The sequence below is a fragment of the Neomonachus schauinslandi genome, chromosome 15 (assembly GCF_002201575.2).
Source record: "Neomonachus schauinslandi chromosome 15, ASM220157v2, whole genome shotgun sequence".
Classification (NCBI taxonomy): domain Eukaryota; kingdom Metazoa; phylum Chordata; class Mammalia; order Carnivora; family Phocidae; genus Neomonachus; species Neomonachus schauinslandi.
In genome coordinates, this window is record NC_058417.1 from 11,002,819 (window position 1) to 11,024,565 (window position 21,747).

Sequence of the window (21,747 nt, forward strand, 5' to 3'; positions counted from 1 at the left end):
AAGACCTCACTTAGTGCTGTCTGGACAGGAGAAAATGAAAAGACGTGACCTTGAGAACAGGAGAAATTTGAAAAGAAGGACACAGCAGGTGTATTTAGGTATATATTTTGCATTCCTTTTTCGCAACATACACATCCTAACATAAGGCTGGATCACACGATCTCAATCAATACACAGCCCTCTTTCTACCCAACTTTAATTTCACACACACACAAACACACAGACCCCATCATATTCAAGATGATTCACCTGAATTGTCTGGATCTGCCATCCAAAGCTTTTGATATGAGTCCTGCTTGCCTCTCCTGCCTGAGTTCCCATCACTTTCTGTGAGCTGTGATCCAGCCACATTGAATGCAGTACTATCTGAAGGCTCTCATGGTCTTGGCCAGGATGGCCCCATCCAGCTGTGTAGGCTGTGCACTGTGCAACTTCCAGAGCAGCTCTGTTCTTAACTTGTGATTTTTCCTAACATGTCTTCTCATCTTTCGAGGATATGGTAGGCATTGCCAATTGCCTCCTTCTTGCCCTTTCCCTTCCTCAAGGGGTCTCATCTTTCCTAGCAAGTGGCTTGAGTGGTCCCGACCGGGTCTCCTGCTCCAGGAATCCTGACTCACCTAAGCGACGGAGGCTATCACATTCTTTAGCTGTCACACCTGGTTCAGGGCAGTCGTGGACTTAGGCTGGGATTGCTCCTGGCCTCCCAGGAGGTGAGGAGAAGCCAGGGCTCTCGGAACACTGGCAGCCATGTGCACCTAGTTAATATTTACTGAGGGCCCCTTGGCAGCAGAGTCGGTTCCAAGGGCTTTACCTGTATGAAGTAGGTACTATGATCATCCTCATATTACCAATGAGGAAACCAAGGCTTCCAGAGATGAAAGTGGCTAGTAAGTGATGGAGTCAGGATTTGAACCCAGGCTAATCAAGGCATCTCACCTCCGTGTGGGAAACTGGGCTCAGGACAATGCCACACAGGGGTGGAGGCTGAGAAAGCCAAAGTAATTTCGCACTGATAGCCTTGATGACACTGTGAACCCCTGGATCCAACTGTACCTGAAGCCTTCTCTATTGTTGGACCTTTCGGGATGGACGTCATTACATTTCCTTCATTGTTCGAGCTCATCTGATCTAGGTTTTCTGTCACTTGTTAACAGATACCCTAATAGACACAAAGGCTCAGCTCAAGGTCCTTCATCCAGGAACACCTCCTTAAAGGCCCTCCCCTGGGCTCTCCTAACCCCACCGTCAGAGCACTTTTGCAGGTGCACCTGTCCAACCCAGCTTGTCCCGTCTGCATTTGGGTGATGAACGGCTGAATCTGATCCCTGTGCAATCCAGCTCCAGCACACTCCTCGTCTGGCTCTGTTCTTTGCTGCCTACTCTCACAGCCGTCCGGCCATCAGCATCGTGCTAGGCCAGCATGGCCTGCTTGGAGGGCCAGGCCAGAGCCCCCACAACCCCACTGCCCGCGGCGCCAGCCTGTAAGGAAAGGCTAAGCTGGGAGAGGTGAGTCCCGGGCAGCAAGGCTAATGGGCCCCAGTCACCGGGTGGCCTGGCCTCAGGCGCCCAAAACAGTTTCTTAGATGTGCGCTTCCAGCTAAATCCCCCACCTGCTCCTCCTCCTTCTTCAGATCTTGCTGACCTCCAGCCCCTGGCTCTCACCTCACCTCACCCAGACAGCCTCCATTGCGGGCGCCCCCTCCCCCGACTTCCCAGCCAGCAACTCTCCCAGAAACGGGCTACGGTTGGCAACAGATTTTCACACCCACCGACCTCCTGTGCTCCTTGGAACCGCCAGAAGCAGTGGGCTGCCCAGATCCGCATTGTGTGTCGGAGGAGCCATGCCCAGAGAGGTTAAGCAACTTACTCCAAGTCCACAGAGTGGGGACCAGCTCTGAACGGCTTGTGGTTTACGATTCCATCACCGAAGAATCAATTCCAATTACTGTTGTTGCTGCCACCCACTGCCCCAGCAACCCCAGCACCCCCCACCCCCACCAGCATCAGCAGCCCCCCAGCACCCCCACCAACACCAGGACCACTCGCACCATTCCTGCTAGGGAACCGAGAGCAGCGGCAGGGTCCGTGCCCCGTGTGGGCACCTCAGGGAGGAGAACGCCTCTGACTCAGGCCCTCAGGGCTTGGGGTGAAGTAGGTGGTGTGTCTGACTTATAGATGGAGAGCCCCAAGGCCTAGAATGCTGAGCGACTTCCTAGGATGCCAGAGCTGGGAATGTGACCAGTCTCCTGCCTCCGGCCCTCGGGGCTTAAATCAGGGGCCAGGGAAGGTAAGAAAGGATACTCGGGGCGCCTGGGTAGCTCAGGCGTTAAGCGTCTGCCTTCGACTCAGGTCATGATCCCAGGGTCCTGGGATCGAGCCCCGCATCGGGCTCCCTGCTCAGCGGGAAGCCTGCTTTTCCCTCTCCCGCTCCCCCTGCTTGTGTTCCCTCTCTCGCTGTGTCTCTCTCTGTCAAATAAATAAATAAATTCTTAAAAAAAAAAAAAAAAAGAAAGGATACTCATTCTCCCCCAGGAGATGGAGCCCACCACGTATCACGTCTCAGGGATGCTGGTCTGGGGACCTCTGGGGACAAGGAGGAAGAGCCTGACCTCTGCAAACCCAAAGCTGGCTTTTGTGCTCACCTCCCCACCAGGAAGGCCTCCGAGGTTAGCATTATGAGGAGACGGGAGGAACGCCTCCCCTGTGGGCAGGGACCCGGGGTTCACTGCGGAAGTCCCAGCCCGCAGAGCACTGGGGTTCATCCGTAAATGGGGCTGGCCTTTGCCCTGAGGCTACGGGGGCCAGGTGATGAGCACAGGGCTTGCCTAGGAGGGGCCTCACTGCCACTGGAGTCTGTGACAGCCTAACTCACGTCTCTTATCGAAAGTGAGAGAAACTGGCTTAGGAACTAGGCAGAGGCAGGCGGACAAGGAGCTTTGCAAAATAAGGATCCCCAGGCTCTGTGTGCACCCCCCTTCTCCGGACTCTGACCCAGCCGGTGTGGGGTGCAGCTGGGCAAACGTTCACCCCGCAAGCCCATCTGACACGGAGGAGACGGAGCCCCAGAAGAGGACGTGCCGTGCTGGGCCCCCAGCTTGTCGGCCGCGCAAAAGCCCAGTGAGCTTCCCCCTAGGCCTGCCCATTAGAGAGGTCTTCTTCTTCCTCCCTGTGTAGCATGAGCAGCTACTGCCCAAAGACAAAGGGGCTTCGTCAAGGTCTCGGACAAATCCACCCCAGGGCTGGGAGGAGGACCCCAGAGGACATCGGGCCTCCCTCCAGGGGAGACGAAGCAGGTCAGCCCGGTTCCCACACCCCAGTGCCCATCCCGGCTGGCCGCCCACCGTGGGCCTCTCACCCATATGCCCACGGCCACGTTCAGGGCGAAATACACAGTGATGATGATGATGTCGGTCACGCTCAGCTGCGGCCTGGGAGTGCGGGGGTCGCCGGTGGAGTTGTCTGCCGCCATCCTGCAGCAGGCACTGGCTCTGAGCAAGAGGAACTGAGGGCCGAACCAGGTCAGAAAGGGCTTCCTGGCAGACAATAAATTGATCATTAAACCGAGCACGATGGTGGCATCTCCAGCCCACAAGGTGGCCGCGTGCAGGGCAACGGCTTCCAAGTGCAGCTCGGTGTCCCCCACCCCCCCCCCCCAGGGGGGAAGCAAATCCTGACCGTGAGGATGGGGGGAGAGCTGGAAGGGGCTTGGAGGAGGGCAGCCTCCCTAAACTCAGAGGAGGTTTGGGAAAAATAAAGGGAGTTTAGGGGGCGCCTGGCTGGCTCAGTCGGTAGAGCATGCAACTCTTGATCTCAGGGTTGCGAGTTTGATCCCCACATTGGGTGTGGAGCCTACTTTAAATAAACCAATAATCATAAATAAAAGGAGTTTCGTGCATCCAAAGACAACCAGAATAGTCCCAGAAAGGGCTCAGTTACCTGATGTGTGGCTCGACCTATATTTAATTTGTATAAGAAGCATGGAGGGTTGGGGACAGATGCTTCACCTCTGGGGACACCACTGTGGCGAGCAACCATGTCCTGTGGCCATCAGGCCATGAGTGGACCGAGAGGGACTTGGGACAGTGACCCTTGTCACGTGGCTCACTTCCAGCCAAGATTGTCCCGGCCCCAGAACATCCCAGTATCGGACCATAAGGTCTGTTGCCAAATGTTCTGCTTTCTTTTTCTAGGCCAGTTGAAACAATCTCAAGCCCCTCGTTTGACCATCTAGTCGGGTCCCCATGGTCTCCTCAGGATGTCCACGGAGGGACACATCTAGTAGGTGCCAGGAGCTGAGGACAGTGCTTAGCCTTTCTGCGCGCTGTCCCATTTTGCGCTCACTCAGAGTAGGTGATACTGTATCACAGTCAAGGAATGGAGGCCAGGAGGCTGAGCCATCTGTTGTCTGGCCATGTAAGGGGCGGAGCTGGGATTCCGCTCCAGATTTTTTTTTTTTTTTAAGATTTTATTTATTTGACAGAGAGAGATACAGCGAGAGAGGGAACACAAGCAGAGGGAGCGGGAGAGGGAGAAGCAGGTTTCCCGCAGAGCAGGGAGCCCGATGCGGGGCTCGATTCCAGGACCCTGGGATCATGACCTGAGTCGAAGGCAGACGCTTAACAACTGAGCCACCCAGGCGCCCCTCCGCTCCAGATTTGACCCCAGACGCTCCCCACTGTGACAGTGATGGTGCTGTTTCCATTGGAGCCCATAGGGTCTTGGATGCGTCCTCGCGAACGAAATCATTACGCACAGCCTGGTGGATGTCTCCAACATGGCCTGCGGCTTTGCAAAGCATTTGGAGTTTAACCGGGACACGCAGCTTTTACAGAAGTGTTAATGGGTGAGCCGCCACCCCTGGGAACACATTGACCTGCAAAAAGCAACCGCGCTTGTTATTCGGTAACCCGAGGTAGACTGTTTAAAGATTACATGCAAAACTAGATGGAGAAGAACAATTAAGTCACTGTTTCTAGTCAATTCAGGCAGGCTCAGATTGCCCCCTCCCCAGCTGCCCTCACCTTCGGCCACTTAGCCTCGCTGATGGTGGTCACTTTCCAAGCCGTTGCTAGAAGCATATAGTGAATCAAAAGATGGTTTTATACCAGTTGGAAGGACCCAACTGGAGATTATCCGGATTTATTAAACCAGTCTCCTAAGGATAAAGTGGTTGGAAAACAGTATTTCGTCCCCTCGCCTCAGTCTGCATCTCAGAAGAAAATAAACCATCAGGGAAACAACCCCCTGCCTTCTGATACAAATTCTGGGGAAAAGAAGTTACAAGGAGCGGATAGATGGGGCAAGGAGAGGGTGGCTGTGAAGGACGTGAGAAATTCCACACTTAAGCCCAGTCACATTCCATATTCCCACCCTATCCTATCCAACATGACCCACACTCGGATCAAACTCTTCTGGCCCAACACACCCAGGACAGGAATGACAAGACCTGCCCAGCCAAGAAGCCAGCCATATCACACACCGTAAGCTGCATCCGTCCCAAGAGGAAGCCCCTATGTCGTGTTTTCCAACACCACTGCTGATGCCAAATGTGTGGGGTTTTTTTCCCCCACACCAAGGAATTCTCCATCTCTCTGGATGCCAACTGGGTGTCCTAAAATTTGACTCAGTTCTGTCACTGATGACTTGAGCACAGACCCCACAGTTTAAGCGCTTAGTCTGACCAAACTGCCCCCCTTCAGACAGCAGGTGCAAATCTTAGGCCTCCTGTACTTCTGACTGACCATCTATAATTGTTGGAAGTTCCCATGATCCCCTTCTCAGATTTCATAATTTGCCAAATGGCTCACAGAACTCAGGGAAACTGGTCATTATCAGTATATGATACAGATTATTATAAAGGATACAGGTGAACAGCCAGATGGAGAAGAACACAGAGTGAGGTCCAACCTGGAAGCTCTCTGAACGCTATTCATCATGTAGGGGTTTTTACATAGATTTCATCACCTAGGAAGGATGGATTAAAGCACTGGCCACTGATGATTAACTCAAGGCTAAAAGTTCCAACCCTCTCATCACGCCTTGGTCTTTCTGGTGTCCAGTTCCCATCTGGAAGCTCTCTAAGGGCCACTGAATTGTATACTTTAAAATGTTTAAAATGGTGAACTTTATGTTATGTACATCTTACCTTGATAAAAATAGATTTCTGGGATTTAAAAGGCTTTAGAGGTCTTGATAGTATGTATAGATGTGCTGAACCAACATAAAATCCTGTATCCATTTAGAAGTTCCTCTTCAAATAAACAGCAACACAATAGTAGTTGGGACTTTAATGCCCGACTCCCAACAATGGATAGATCATTCAGACAGAGAATCAATAAGGAAACAGCAGATCTGAACAATACTATAGACCAAATGGACCTAACATACACAGAACATTATATTCAACAACAATAGAATATTCTTCTCAAGGGCACATGGAACATTTTCTAGGATAGACCATATGTTAAGCCAAACATACATTAGACAAAACAAGTCTAAGCAAATTCAAGAAAACTGAATTCATACCAAGTGTATTCTCTGACCACAATGGTATGAAACTAGAAATCAGTAATGAAAAGAATACCGAAAAATTCATGAATACATGGAAATTAAACAACACTCTCCTGAACTTGGATGGATGGGGCAAGGAGAGGGTGGCTGTGAAGGACGTGAGAAATTCCACACTTCCTGATTCAGTCAATGGATCAAAGAAGAAATTAAAGGGGAAATAAAAAGGTATCTTGAAACAAATGAAAATGGAAACACAACATACCAAAACAGCAAAAGCAGTTCTAAGAGGGAACTTCATAGCAACAAATGCCTACATTAAGAAGTAAGAATGGGGGCGCTTGGGTGGCTCAGTTATTAAGTGTCTGCCTTTGGCTCAGGTCATGATCCCAGGGTCCTGGGATCCAGCCCCACGTTGGGTTCCCTGCTCAGCAGGGAGTCTGCTTCTCCCTCTTCCACTCCCTCAGCTTGTGTTCCCTCTCTCACTGTCTCTCTCTCTCTGTCAAAATAAATAAATAAAATCTTTAAAAAAAAAAAAGAAATAAGAATGATGAGCACCAGATGATATAAGGAATTGTTGAGTCACTATATTGTACGGCTGAAACTAATGTAACACTGTATGTTAACTCACTGGAATTAAAATAAAAACTTTTAAAAAAGAAGTAAGGGGTGCCTGGGTGGTTCAGTCGGTTAAGTGTCTGCCTTCGGTTCAGGTTATGATCTCAGGGTCCTGAGATTGAGCCCCACATTGGGATCGCTGCTCAGTGGGGAGTCTGCTTCTTCCTCTCCCTCTGTCCCTCCCCGCTGCTCATGCTCTCTATCTCAAATAAATAAATAAATAATCTTAAAAAAAAAAAGTAAGAAAGATTCCCAAATAAACAACCTAACACTATGTCTCAAGGAACTAGAAAAGGAAGAACAAATTGATCCCATATTTAGCAAGAGGAATGAAATTATAAAGATTAGAGGAGAAATAAATGAAATAGAAAACAGAAAAACAATAAAAAAGATTAGTTAAACTAAGAGTTGGTTATGAAAATATAAACAAAACTGATGAACCTTTAACTAGACTAACTAGGGAAAATAATAGAGGAGACCCAAACAAACAAAATAATAAATGAAAAATGAGACAGTACAACCAACTGATGCCACAGAAATACAAAGGATCATAAGTGGCTACTATGAAAAATTATACGCCAACAAACTGGACAACCTAGAAGAAAATGAAAAAGATATTCTTAGAAACATACAAACTACCATGACTGAATCAGGAAGACATAGAAAGTCTGAATAAACCAATCACTAGTGAGGAGATTGAATCAGTAATTGAAAAGCTCCAAATGAAGAAAAACTCAGGACCAGATGGCTTTACTGATGAATTTTACCAAACATTTAAAGAATTAGCACCAATCCTTCTCAAACCCTTCCAAAAAAGGAGGAGGAAATACTCCCAGACTCATTTTATTAGGCCAACATTCTGATTTCAAAGCCCAAAAAAGACAGTACCAGAAAAGAAAACTACAGACCAATATCATTGATGAATATAGTCAGAAAAATTCTGAATAAAATACTAACAAACAGAATTTAGGAGTAATTAAAAGGATTATTCACCATGATCAAGTGGGATTTATACATGGAATGCAAGGATGGTTCAACATACGCAAATCAATCAATGTGATACATCACATTACTAGAACAAAAGAAAAAAAAATCCTATGACCATTTTAGTAGATGCAGAAAAAATATTTGACAAAATTCAACATCCATTTATGATAAAAACTCTTTTTTTTTTTTAAAGATTTTATTTATTTATTCATGAGAGAGAGAGAGGCAGAGCGAGAAGCAGGCTCCCAAGGAGCAGGGAACCCGATGCGGGACTCGATCCCAGGACCCTGAGATCATGACCTGAGCCGAAGGCAGATGCTTAACCATCTGAGCCACCCAGGCGCCCTATGATAAAAACTCTTAACAAATTAGAGACAGAATGAACTTCCTCAACATAATAAAGGCCATTTATGATAAGCCTACAGCTAACATTAGATTCAATGATGAAAGTTGGAAAGCTTTTCCTCTAAGATCAGGAACAAGACAACGGTGCCCACTCTCACCAATCCTATTCCCCATAGTACTAGAAATCCTCGCCAGAGGAGTCAGGCAAGAAAAAGAAATAAAAGTCATCAGCATTGGAAAGGAAGAAGTAAAATTGTCTGTATTTGCAGATGACATGATTTTATATATAGAAAATCCTAAAGACTCCATCAAAAAATGGTTAGATCTAATCAACAAATTCAGTAAAGTTGCAGGATACAAAATTAACATACAAAAATCAGTAGAATTTCTTTTTTTTTTTAATTATTATGTTATGTTAATGACCATACATTACGTCATTAGTTTTTGATGTAGTGTTCTATGATTCATTGTTTGCGTATAACACCCAGTGCTCCGTGCAGAACGTGCCCTCTTTAATACCCATCACCAGGCTAACCCATCCCCCCACCCCCCTCCCCTCTAGAACCCTCAGTTTGTTTTTCAGAGTCCATCGTCTCCCATGGTTTGTCAAAAAATCAGTAGAATTTCTATATGTTAACAATAAATTATCTGAAAAATAAATTTTAAAAAATGATCCATTCACTATAGCATCAAATACAATAAAATACTTAGGAATAAACTTAGCCAAGGAGGTGAAAGAGCTCTACTCTGAAAATTAAAACATTGATGAAAGAAACTGAAGAAGATACAAATGATAAGGTTTTGGTAAGCCCCCCAGGGGCCTTATTTAAGGGGTGTATAAGGCATATAGGTGCTGGGAGGCAGAGGAGACTCTTGATTACAAGGACTGTTTCTAGTGTATAGAAACAACTGATTTTTTGGTTGTTGGTCTTACATCCTGCAGCTTTGCTGAACTTGTTTATTAACGCTCATTGGGATTCTTTAGGATTTTCTATATATGATATTAGATCATCTGCAAATGGAGTTAGTTTTACTCCTTCCTTTCCTAGTGGTATGACTTTTATTTTATTTCTTGTCTAATTTCTCTTCCTAGAACTTTCAGTACAGTGTTGAATAGGAGTGGTGAAAGAGGACATCTTATCTTGGTCTTGATTTTAGGGTAAAACTCCAGTCTTTCACCATTAAGTATGTTGGCTGTGGGTTTTCATATATATCCTTTTTCAGGTTGAGAAACTTCCTTACTATTCCTAGTTTGTTGAATATTTTTATCATGAAAGGGTGTTGGATTTTTTCAAATGTTTTTCTGCACCCATTGAGATGATCATGTGTGGGGTTTTCCCCCTTTATTCTATCACTTTGGTATATGACGTTGATTGATTTTGTATGTTGATCTACCCTTGCATTCCTGGAATAAATCCCATTTGGTCATGTGTATAATCCTTCAATATGGTACTGGATTTGGTTTGCTAGTATTTTGTTGAGAATTTTTCCATTCATATTCAATAAAAGATATGAGTCTATAGTTTTCTTTTTGTGTGAAATCTTTGTCTGTCTATAGTGTCAGGGTAATGCTGGCCTCATAGAATGAGTTAAGAAGTGTCCCCTCCTTGTCTTAGTTAGCTCAGGCTGCCCTGACAAAATATCATAGAGTGGGTAGCTTAAACAACAGAAATTTATTTTCTCACAGTGCTGGAGGCTAGAAGTCGAGATCAAAATGTTCAGCTGTTTCTGTCCCTGGCAAGAGCTCTCTTTCTGACTTGTGGATGGCCACCTTCTTACTATGTCCTCACATGGAAGGGAGAGAGAGAAAAAGAGAGAGAAAGAGAGAGAGAGAGAGGTTCTGTCTCTTCTTATAAGGACACTAATTTACTGGATCAGGACCCCAACATATGACCTCATTCAACCTTAATTACCTCCACAAGGCCTTATCTCCAAATACAGTCATATTTGGGGGTTGTGGCTTCAATACATGAATTTTGGGAGGACTCAAATATTCAACCCATAACACTCTTCTTTAATTTTTTGGAAGAGTTTGGGAAGAATTAGTGTCAGTTCTCCTTTAAATGTTTCATAGAATTCACCAGTGAAGCCATTTGTACTGGGCTTCTCTTTGTTGAAGTTTTTTGGATACTGATTCAATCTCCTTAGTTGTTATAGGTCTATTCAAATTTTCTATTTCTTCTTGAGTCAGTTTTGTAGTTTGTGTGCTTCTAGGAACTGTCCATTTCATATAGGTTATCTAATTTGTTGGTGTACTCTGAGTGCTCTCTTATAATCAATCCTTCTTGCTTTTGTAAAGTCAGTAGTAATGTTCCCACTTTAATTTCTGATTTCAGTAATTTGAGTCTTTGCTGTTTTTTTCTTAATCAATCCAGCTAGAAGTTTGTCAGTTGTGTTGACCTTTTCAAAGAGCCAACTTTTGGTTTCATCTATTTTCTCCATTGTTTTTCTCTTTTCTCTTTTGCTTATCCCTACTCTAAGCTTGATTATTTCCATCCTGCTAGCTTTCAGTTTAGTTTGTTCTTCTTTTTCTAGTGTCTTAAAGTGTTCAATGAAGTTATTTATATGAGCTCTTTCTTCTTTTTTAATATAGCCGTTTATAGCTATAAATGTCTTTCTGAAGTGTTTTCACTATATCATATAACCTTTGCTATTGTGTTTTCATTTTTATTCATCTCAACGTTTTTTCTAATTCACCTTCTCATTTCTTCATTGGCCCAGTGGTCCTCTTTAAAATGTTTTTAGGGGCACCTGGGTGGCTCAGTCGGTTGAGTGTCTGCCTTCGGCTCAGGTCATGATCCCGGGGTCCTGGGATCGAGCCCCACATCGGGCTCCCTGCTCGGCGGGGAGCCTGCTTGTCCCTCTCCCACTCCCCCTGCTTGTGTTCCCTCTCTCACTGTGTCTCTCTCTGTCAAATAAATAAATAAAATCTTAAAAATAAATAAATAAATAATAAAATGTTTTTTAAATTTCCATGTATTTATGAATTTTCTGGATTTCCTTCTGTCACTGATTTCTGTTTTATTATATTATGGTCAGAGAAGATATTTGTATGATTTCAATCACTTTAAATTTATTGAGACTTGTTTTGTGATCTCTCATATGGTCTGTCCTGGACAATGTTCTATGTGCACTTTAGACGGATGTATATTCCACTGTTGTTGGGTGGTGTGTCTTCTACATATTCATTAATTCTAATTGGCTTATAGTGTTGTTCAAATCCTCTATTTCCTTACTGATCTTTTATCTAGTTGTTCTATCCATTATTAAAGTGAGTGCTGAAATCTCCAACTATTACTGTTGAATTGTCTATTTTTCCCTTCAATTCTGTCAGTTTCTCCTTCAATATATTGAGGCTTTGTTGTCAGGTGCAGATATATTTACAATTATTATATCTTCTTAATGGATTGACCCTTTTATAATCATGTAATGTCCTTCTTTGTCTTGCAGCACTTCTTATCTTAGAGTCTATTTTTTCTGATATTTGTATAAACCACTCCAATTATTTTGGATACTCTTTGTATCAAATATCTTTTTCCATCCTTTCACTTTCAACCTATTTGTGTCTTTGTAGATAAAATAATTCTTTTGTAGACAGCATATAATTGGATCATGTTTTTTTAAATCCAGTCTCCTAATCTCTCTGTCTTTTGATTGCAGAGTTTAATCCATAATTATTGATAAGGAAGCACTTCTGCCAATGTGCTATTTTTTTTTCTATGTCATATCTTTTTTGAACCACAATTTCTTCACTACTCCCTTCTTTTGTGTCACATAGATATTTTCTAGTCTACCATTTTGATCCCCTTCTTCCTTTTGTTATGTATTTTTACCTATTTTCTTAGCGGTTGCCCTGGGGATTACAATTAATATCCTAATGTCATGGTTATTTTATGAGTCAACTTGGCTAGGTACCCAGTTTTTGGTCAAACCAGTCTAAACGTTGTTGTGGAGGGTTTTTTAAAGACTTCATGTTATAGAGCATTTTTAAGTTAACAGTAGTATATTTTTAGATCTTTCTCTCTTTATTATTTTTTATTTTGTGTCAGAGGCAGTTTGTTTTAAATATGATTTCATTTATATTTATAAGCAGCTTTTCTTTTCTTTTGAGAGAGAGAGAGCAGAGGGGGAGGGGCAGAGGGAGAGAGAATCCCAAGCAGGCTCTACACCAAGCATGGAGCCTGACTCAGGGCTCAATCTCAAGACCCTGAGATCATGACCTGAGCCAAAATCAACAGTCGGACACTTAACCAACTGAGCCACCCAGGCACCCCAAACACCTTTTCTTGGCAGGAATTGTGATTCATTAAGTTGCCTTCAGTTTCAAAACAAATTTCTGTTGCTTTCAAACTTAATGTGCTCTGGCCCCAACAAAACATATGAAAATATCATTTAAAGCACAGTTTTTACAGACAGAGCAATACATCTGCTATATATGGTATAGCAAAATATTCCCATCCTTACCTATTTAGTAATACTGTCACAATGAATAAGTAAATACAAACTGAATTTGTTTTATAGTTGAAATTTAATATGCACAATGACTATTTTATGACTGTTGAGCTGTTGAACTACTGATCTAGCTTACAGTTTCTTGCATTAGAAGGAGAGAAACTAAATAATAACTCCTGGCCTAAAAAAAATTTGGTCAATTGTAGGTAGCTATGAAATAGCCAAGTAGGCCCTTCTTATGCACCACCTAGTTGCTTCTCATGTCTGGATCACCCTTTCAAACATACAGGATAACACTGGATATTCAGGACCAAGACTACTCTTCAAAAATCTGAGGAAATTTTTAGAGGACAGTCTTTATAAATACTTTAAATCCCTTATTAAGGAGCACCTGGGTGGCACAGTTGGTTGGGCGTCTGACTCTTGGTCTTGGCTCAGGTTGTGATCTCAGGGTTATGAGATAGAGCCCCAAGTCAGCTCCACACTCAGTATGGAGTCTGCTTGAGATTCTCTCTCTCCCTCTCCATCTGCCCCTCCCCCACTCGCTCTCACTCTTTCTAAAATAGATAAATAAAATCTTTTTTAAAAACTATAAAACATTGCTGAGAGAAATTAGAAAAGACATAAATAAAGGGGAACACATTCCTAATAATGGATTGGAAAAATTGCTAGTGTTAAAACATCAATATTACCCAGTGCAAACTACAGATTCAATGTAATCTCTGTGAAAATCCCAATGATGTTTTTTACAGAAACAGGAAAACCCATTCTAAAATTCATATGGAATCTCAAGGGACCCTGAATAGCCAAAACAATCTTGAAAAAGAACAGTTTGCGGACTCTCATTTCCTGACTTCAAAGCTTACTACAAAGCTACTATAGTCACTCTGGTACTGGCATAAAGACACACATAGACCAATGGAATAGAATAGAGCCCAGAAATAGGCCCCTGCATATATGGTCAAATGACTTTTTTTTTTAAGATTTTATTTATTTATTTGACAGAGAGAGAGAGAACAAGCAGGGGGAGCAGCAAAGGGAGAGGGAGAAGCAGGCTCCCCGCTGAGCAGGGAGTCTGACTAGGGGCTCGATCCCAGGACCCTGGGATCATGACCTGAGCCGAAGGCAGATGCTTAACCAACTGAGCCACTCAGTCACCCCTGGTCAAATGACTTTGACAAGGGTGCCAAGACCATTCAATGGGGGAAAGATCGTCTTTTTAACAAATGGTGCTGGGAAAATGGGATGTCCAAACAAAAAAGAATGAGTGTGGACCCTTACCTAACACCATATACAAAAATTAACTCAAAATCAATTAAAAAAACCTGAATGTGAGACCTAAAACTATAAAATTTCAGAAGAAAACAGGACAAAAGCCCATTGTATTGGGCAATGATTTCTTGGGGATATATCCATTATATTGTATGTGTCCAAATATATATTAAGGCATCGATATCCAAAATATATAGAGAACTCTTAAAACTCAACAATAAAAAATCATAAACAACCTAACTAAGAAATGGGCAAAAGAGGGTTGCCTGACTGGCTTAGTCGGTAGAGCATACAACTCTTGATCTTGGGAGTTGTGAGTTTGAGCCCCATGTTCGGTATAGAGATTACTTTAAAATATATAGGCAAAAGATTTGAATAGGCATTTATCCAAAGAAGACATACAAATGGCCAAGAAGCACATGAAAAGATGCTCAATGTCACTAATCATTAGGTAAATGCAAGGCAAAACTACAATGAGATACCACTTCATACCCATTAGGATGGCTACTATAAAAAAGCCTCAAATATCAGAAAATAAACTGTTGGTAAGGATGTGGAGAAATTGTAACACTTTTGCACTGTTGGCGGGAATATAAAATGGCACAGCTGTTGTGGAAAACAGTATAGCAGTTCCTTAAAAAAATAAGAATAGAATTACCGTGTAATCCAGCAGTTCCACTTCTGGGTATATACCCAAAAAGAACTGAAAACATCTCAGACAGCTATTTGTATAACTATGTTCATAGCAACATTATTCACAATAGCTAAAATGTGGTAGAATTCCAAGTGTCCATTGAGGGATTTTTTTTTTTTAAAGATTTTATTTACTTATTTGAGAGAGAGAATGAGATAGAGAGAGCATGAGAGGGGGGAGGGTCAGAGGGAGAAGCAGACTCCCTGCTGAGCAGGGAGCCCGATGCGGGACTCGATCCTGGGACTCCAGGATCATGACCTGAGCCGAAGGCAGTCGCTTAACCAACTGAGCCACCCAGGCGCCCCTGATGGATTTTTTTTTAAATGTGTATTGCATATACCTACAATGCAGTATTATTCAGCCTTAAAAAGAAGGTAATTCTGACATATGCTATAACATATATGAACTTGAGGGCTTTATTCTAAGTAAAACAAGCCATTCTCCAAAAGAAAAATACTGTATGATTCTACATAAACAATGTAGTTAGATTACTCAAAACCATAGACTGAAAATAGAATGGTGGGTGTTGGGGGCTGGTGAGAGGGCAAAATGGGGGAGTTATTGTTTAATGAGTATAGAGTTTCAGTTTCACAAAATGAAAGGAGATATGGACATGGATGGTGGTGATGGTGCACAACATTATGAATGTATTAATGCCACTGTACTGGATACTTAAAATGGCTAAGATATTAAATTTTATGTATATTTTACCATAATAAAAAATGGAAACAAAAAGAATACGAACATAGCTTAAGAGACCAGTAGAATATCATCAAGTTTACCAGTGTACGCCTAATGGGAATCCCAGAAAAAAAGGAGGGAAGGGGCAGAAAAGATATTTAAATAAATACTGGCTGAAAACTTCACCCAGTTTGAAGAAAGACATGAATGTCCACATCCAAGAAGTTCAACAAATCCCAAATACAATAAACACGAAGAGGTGCACAATGAGACACATGATAGTCAAACTGTCCAAAGACAAGGAGAGACTCCTGAAGCAGCAAGAGAGAAGCAATTTGTCACAGAGGACTCAGTAAGTAATAGTAAGTAATAGTTGATTTCCCATCAGAAACCTTGAGGGTCACAAGGTAGTTGGATGATATATTCAAAATACTGAAAGGACCTCCCACCTCCCCACTGCCATCTACCATTAAGTCTGTTATCCAGCAAAACAATTCTTTTTTTTTTTAAAGATTTTTATTTATTTATTTGAGACAGAGAGAATGAGAGAGAGCACATGAGAGGGGGGAGGGTCAGAGGGAGAAGCAGTCGCTTAACCAACTGAGCCACCCAGGCGCCCCTCCAGCAAAACAATTCTTAAAAAATAAAGGAGAAACTAAAACATTCCCAGATAAACTAAAGCTGAGGGTGTCTATTGCTAGTAGATATTCCCTATAAGATCGTTAAAGGGAGTCCTTCAGGCTAAAATGAAAGGACACTATAAAATAACCCAAGTCCACATGAAGACTAAAGATAACTACATAAATAAAGAAGTCAATATTGTGCTCACTCTCAGCAGCACATATACTAAAAGTTAATGTATTGTTAGTTTGTAATACTCTATTTTTCTATCTGATTTTTTTTTAAAGATTTTATTTATTTATTTGAGAGAGAATGAGATAGAGAAAGAGAGCATGAGAGGGGGGAGGGTCAGAGGGAGAAGCAGGCTCCCTGCCGAGCAGGGAGCCCGATGCGGGACTCGATCCCGGGACTCCAGGATCATGACCTGAGCCGAAGGCAGTCGCTTAACCAACTGAGCCACCCAGGTGCCCCTTCTATCTGATTTAAAAGAGAATTACATAAAACAATACTTCTAGGGGCGCCTGGGTGGCTCAGTCGTTAAGCGTCTGCCTTCGGCTCAGGTCATGATCCCAGGGTCCTGGGATCGAGCCCCGCATCCGGCTCCCTGCTCCTCGGGAAGCCTGCTTCTCCATCTCCCCCTGTTTGTGTTCCCTCTCTGGCTGTGTCTCTCTCTGTCAAATAAATAAATAAAATCTTTAAAAAAAAAACAAAACAATACTTCTAAGTTCATGTTCATGAACACAATGTATAAATTTTTAATTTGTTAATTACACTGTAAGGGGATATACAAGTTTATATGTGTATATATACATATATATTTGTATATAATTAAAAAATTAAATTGATATTAGTTCAAACTAGGTTGATATATTCAGGTGTATTATTGTTCTCTGGAGAAACAAAACCAAAGTGTGTGTGTGTGTGTGTGTGACATAGAAATAGATCTATATCTATGTATCTATATCCATCGCATCTATATATATAGAAGTATCTATATAGATCTATCTATATAGATGCAGATGGATATAGATCTCTATATATCTGTATCTCTATCTATCTATATATAGAGAGAGGGAAATTGACTCATTTTAAGGAATTGGCTCATGGCTCACACACTTGTGGGTGCCAGCAGGTTTGAAATGTAAGGATGGGCCAGCAGGAAAGAACCAGGGAAGCCTGGAGAACCAGGAAAGAGTTGATCTGGCAGTCTCAAGTTCAAAGGCAGAATTTATTCTTCTAGAAGCAGAATTTTTTGCTCAAGGACCATGTCTCTTCTCTTAAGGCCATCAATTGATTGCATAAGACCCACACACATAATGGAGAGTAATCCACTTTACTTGGTCTACTGGCTTAAAGGTTAATCACAACTAAAAAATACCTTCATGGGGACTTCTAGTTTCCAATACTGCATGTAAGGAACTTGGAATGAGCCACTCTGTCCTAACAAGCAAAAAGCTGAATTGACCGAAAAATCAACAACTCTTCTTGAATCTCTAAGAGATGAGGACAGAGAATAAACTGCAGCCCTCAGGATTGGAGAGATAGACAGTTCTATCTGAGTTCTGGGGACTCCCACAAGAGTGGGAGCAGACTCATGAATGGAAATCATTGTGAGAAGTGGGGCTGGGGTAGGAAAATTGGAACAATAATTGGCGAATTGCAGGAAGCTCTGCATGGACAACTCTGAGAGTTAAAAACTTCAGGAGGACCCTGTCATGGTAGAGGGGGAGGTGGTCTCCACCTTTTTTGCAAATTTTACCTCCAGGAGCTTGACCAAGTTCTCACAGTAAACATTGGAGAAAAATCCCCTTGTGCTTCTGGCAGGGGGAGGGGGAAAAGGAATCATTTTGAAATATGTCAGAGTATCCTGTTCTTAACAGGCCTGCCCTCAGGAGAAATTAGTTAACCAGAGTCTAAATTGCTGGGGTATTATCAAAGCCTAAATGACCTGGTGAAAGAAAAAAGACTGAGACACATTTGTGAAGTTCAGAGTCTAAAGGCATATATGCTCACTGAGTCCTAGTTATAGGACAATTTAATGCTTCCCCTGTCCCCACGCCTCATCATATTACTAAAGACCTATTTATAGCAGTTCCTTTTATCCATGACCAACTATCAAGAAAAAATGGCAAGGCATACTAGAAGGCAAAAACGAGGGGCGCCTGGGTGGCTTAGTTGGTTAAGCAACTGCCTTCGGCTCAGGTCATGATCCTGGAGTTCCGGGATCGAGTCCCACATCGGGCTCTCTGCTCAGCAGGGAGTCTGCTTCTCCCTCTGACCCTCCTCCCTCTCATGCTCTCTGTCTCTCATTCTCTCTCTTGCAAATAAATAAAATCTTAAAAAAAAAAAAAAAGAAGGCAAAAACGAAAACAAAAAACCCCCACAATTTGAAAAGAGTGAGCCAGCATCAGAAACAGACATGGCAGGGATGTTGGAATTATCCGACGAAGAATTTAATACAATTATAATTAATATGCTAAGGGTGCTAGTGAATAAAGTGAATAGCATGAAAGACTAGATGGGCAATGTAAGAAGAGAGATGGAAATCTTAAGAAAGAACCAAAAAGAAAGGCTAGAGATAAAAAACAAACAAACATTGTAACAAATAAATGCTTTTGATGGATTATTAAACTAAACACAGATGAGGAAAGAATCTCCAAATTTGAGGCTATATCAGTGGAAACCTACAAAGCTAAAGTAAAGATAACAAAGATTGAAAAAAAATAGAATATCCAAGGACTGTGCGACAACCACAAAAGGTATAACATGCATGTAGTAGGAATACCAGAAGGAGAAGAAATAGAGATGGGAACAAAAGAAATATTTGAAATAATAACAATAATTTCTCCCAAATTAATTTCAGACACTAAATCACAGACCCAGAAAGGTCAGAAACACCAAGTATGCTAAATACCAAAAAAGCTACACCTAGGCATACCATTTTCAAACTACAGAAAATCAAAGATAAAGAAAACAAAAATCCTGAAAGAAGCCAGAGGGGGGAAAAAACCCATCTTACCTATAGATGAACAAATATAAGAATGACATCCTGCTTCTCCTTGGAAACCATGCAATAAAGAAGAGAATGGAGTGACGTGGTTTTTTTGCATTTTTTTTATTCTTATGTTAATCCCCATACATTACATCATTAGTTTTAGATGTAGTGTTCCATGATTCATTGTTTGTGCATAACACCCAGTGCTCCATGCAGAATGTGCCCTCCTCAATACCCACCACCAGGCTAACCCATCCTCCCACCCCCCTCCCCTCTAGAACCCTCAGTTTGTTTTTCAGAGTCCATCGTCTCTCATGGTTCGTCTACCCCTCCGATTTCCCCCCTTCATTCTTCCCCTCCTGCTACCTTCTTCTTCTTCTTCTTCTTCTTTTTTTTCTTAACATATATTGCATTATTTGTTTCAGAGGTACAGATCTGAGATTCAACAGTCTTGCAAAATTCACAGCGCTTACCAGAGCACATACCCTCCCCAGTGTCTATCACCCAGTCACCCCATCCCTCCCACCCCACCTCCCACTCCAGCAACCCTCAGTTTGTTTCCTGCGATTAAGAATTGGAGTGACATTTTAAAGTGTTGAGAGAAAAAACCAACCAACTTAGAATTCTGTACCCTATGAAAAAAGAAATAAAAGAAAAAAGAAAAAAGAAAGACTTTTTTGAGACAAAAATTGAGGGGATTTGTTGCCAATATATTGGCCTTGCAAGAAATGTTTAAAGAAGTTCTTTAGAGAGAAGGGGAAAAAATATAGGTCAGAAACTCAGATCTCCATAAAAAATGGAAGAGCATAAAAAAAGGGAATAAGTGAAGGTAAAATAAAAACTTATCTTTCTTATTTTTAATTGATCTAATAGATAACAATCTGTTCAAAATAATAATAGCAACAATGTATTTGGTAGGTGTATCTTGTGTATAAATGAAGTTAATAACAGCAATGATATAAGGATGGGAAAGAAGAAGTGGGATTATTTTATTATAAGGTAATCAAACTATTTGTGACAGTACACTTCTATTTAAAAGTGGACTTGGATTAGTGATAAATGTAGAGCCATACTTCACTTTATTGTGCTGAGCGCAGAGCTGGACCACAACTCTGAGATTATGACCTGAGCTGAAATCAAGAGTTGAATGCTTAACCAACTGAGCCACCCAGGTGCCCCTTGTCGTTTTTTATTGTACAAGTCTTTCATCTCCTTGGTTAAATTAATTCCTAAGTATTTTATTCTTTTTGATGCTATTGTAAATGGAATCATTTTTTCCATTTCCCTTTCAGGTTGTCCATTGTTAGTGCTGAGAAATGCAACTGATTTTTGCATGTTGACTTTGTATCCTGCTATTTTCCTAAATTCATTTCTTAGTTCTAACAGATGGTGTGTGTGTGTGTGTGTGCGTGTGCACGTGTGCGCACATGCACGCACGTGCACGCATGTGTAATCTTCAGAGTTTTCTAAATATAAGATCATATCAGCTGCAAAGAGAGACAGTTTTATTTCTTCCTTTTCAGTTTGGATGCCACTCATTCGTTCATTCATTCATTCATTCATTCATTTGCTTGCTCTGGTTAGAACTTTCAGCAATACATGGAATAGAAGTGGTGAAAGGAGCATCCTTGCCTTGTCATTAAGTTTTTTCTTTCACCATTGAGTATGATGGTCACTGGGGATTTTTCATCCATGGTTTTTAAAAAATGTTGTGGTAATTTCTTTCTAGTATTCCTATTTTTCTGAGTGTTTTTATCATAAAAAGTTACCATTTTTTCAAACACATTTTCTGCAGTGAGATGACCATGTGGTTATTTTTCTTCATTCTCTTAATATGGTGTATTACACTGACCAGTTTTCATATGTCTAACCATCTCACTTGGTTAAAGTCTATAATCTTTTTAATATGCTGCTGAAAACCAGTTTTCTAGTATTTTGTTGATGTTTTTGCATCAATATTCATAAGGGATATTGATCTATAGTTTTCTTATAGTGTCTTTGTCTGGTTTTGTTATCAGGGTAAGTCTGCCTCATAGAATGAGTTATAAATTATTCTTTCCTCTTACATTTTTGGGGGAAAGTTTGAAAAATACTGGTATTGTTTCTTTTTTTATTATTTTATTTTTTGACTAATCTCTACACCCAACATGGGGCTTGAATTTACAACCCCAAGCTCAAAAGTTGCATGCTCCACCAACTGAGCCAGCCAGGTGCCTCAGACTGGGGCATAGTCTTTGGGGCATTCTTTGAATGTTGGGGAGAATTCACCAGTGAAACCATCAGATCCTGGGCTTTTCTCTATTGGGAGTTATTTTATTTATTTGACAGAGAGAGACACAGCGAGAGAGGGAACACAAGCAGGGGGAGTGGGGGAGGGAGAAGCAGGCCCCCCGCCAAGCAGGGAGCCCGATGCGGGGCTTGATTCCAGGACCCTGGGATCATGACCTGAGCCGAAGGCAGATGCCTAACAAATGTCCCTCATTTCCTTCTTTTGTGCTTAGTTTATTTTTTTGTAGTAAAACATTGAAATTCATTTCCAATTTCCTTTGATATATATTCTATGACTATTTTCTTC

The 21,747-nt window shown here is 41.9% G+C and overlaps 1 protein-coding gene across 1 annotated transcript in view; it reads right to left on the bottom strand.

The window, feature by feature from the left end:
- SLC5A10 (solute carrier family 5 member 10) overlaps positions 1-3,469 on the bottom strand; it is a 56,378-nt gene extending 52,909 nt beyond the window's left edge. Inside the window, 1 exon segment of the mRNA XM_021694485.1 lies at positions 3,356-3,469. Within this exon segment, the coding sequence (XP_021550160.1) occupies positions 3,356-3,469 (114 nt within the window).
- Between the last annotated feature and the right edge of the window lie 18,278 nt (positions 3,470-21,747).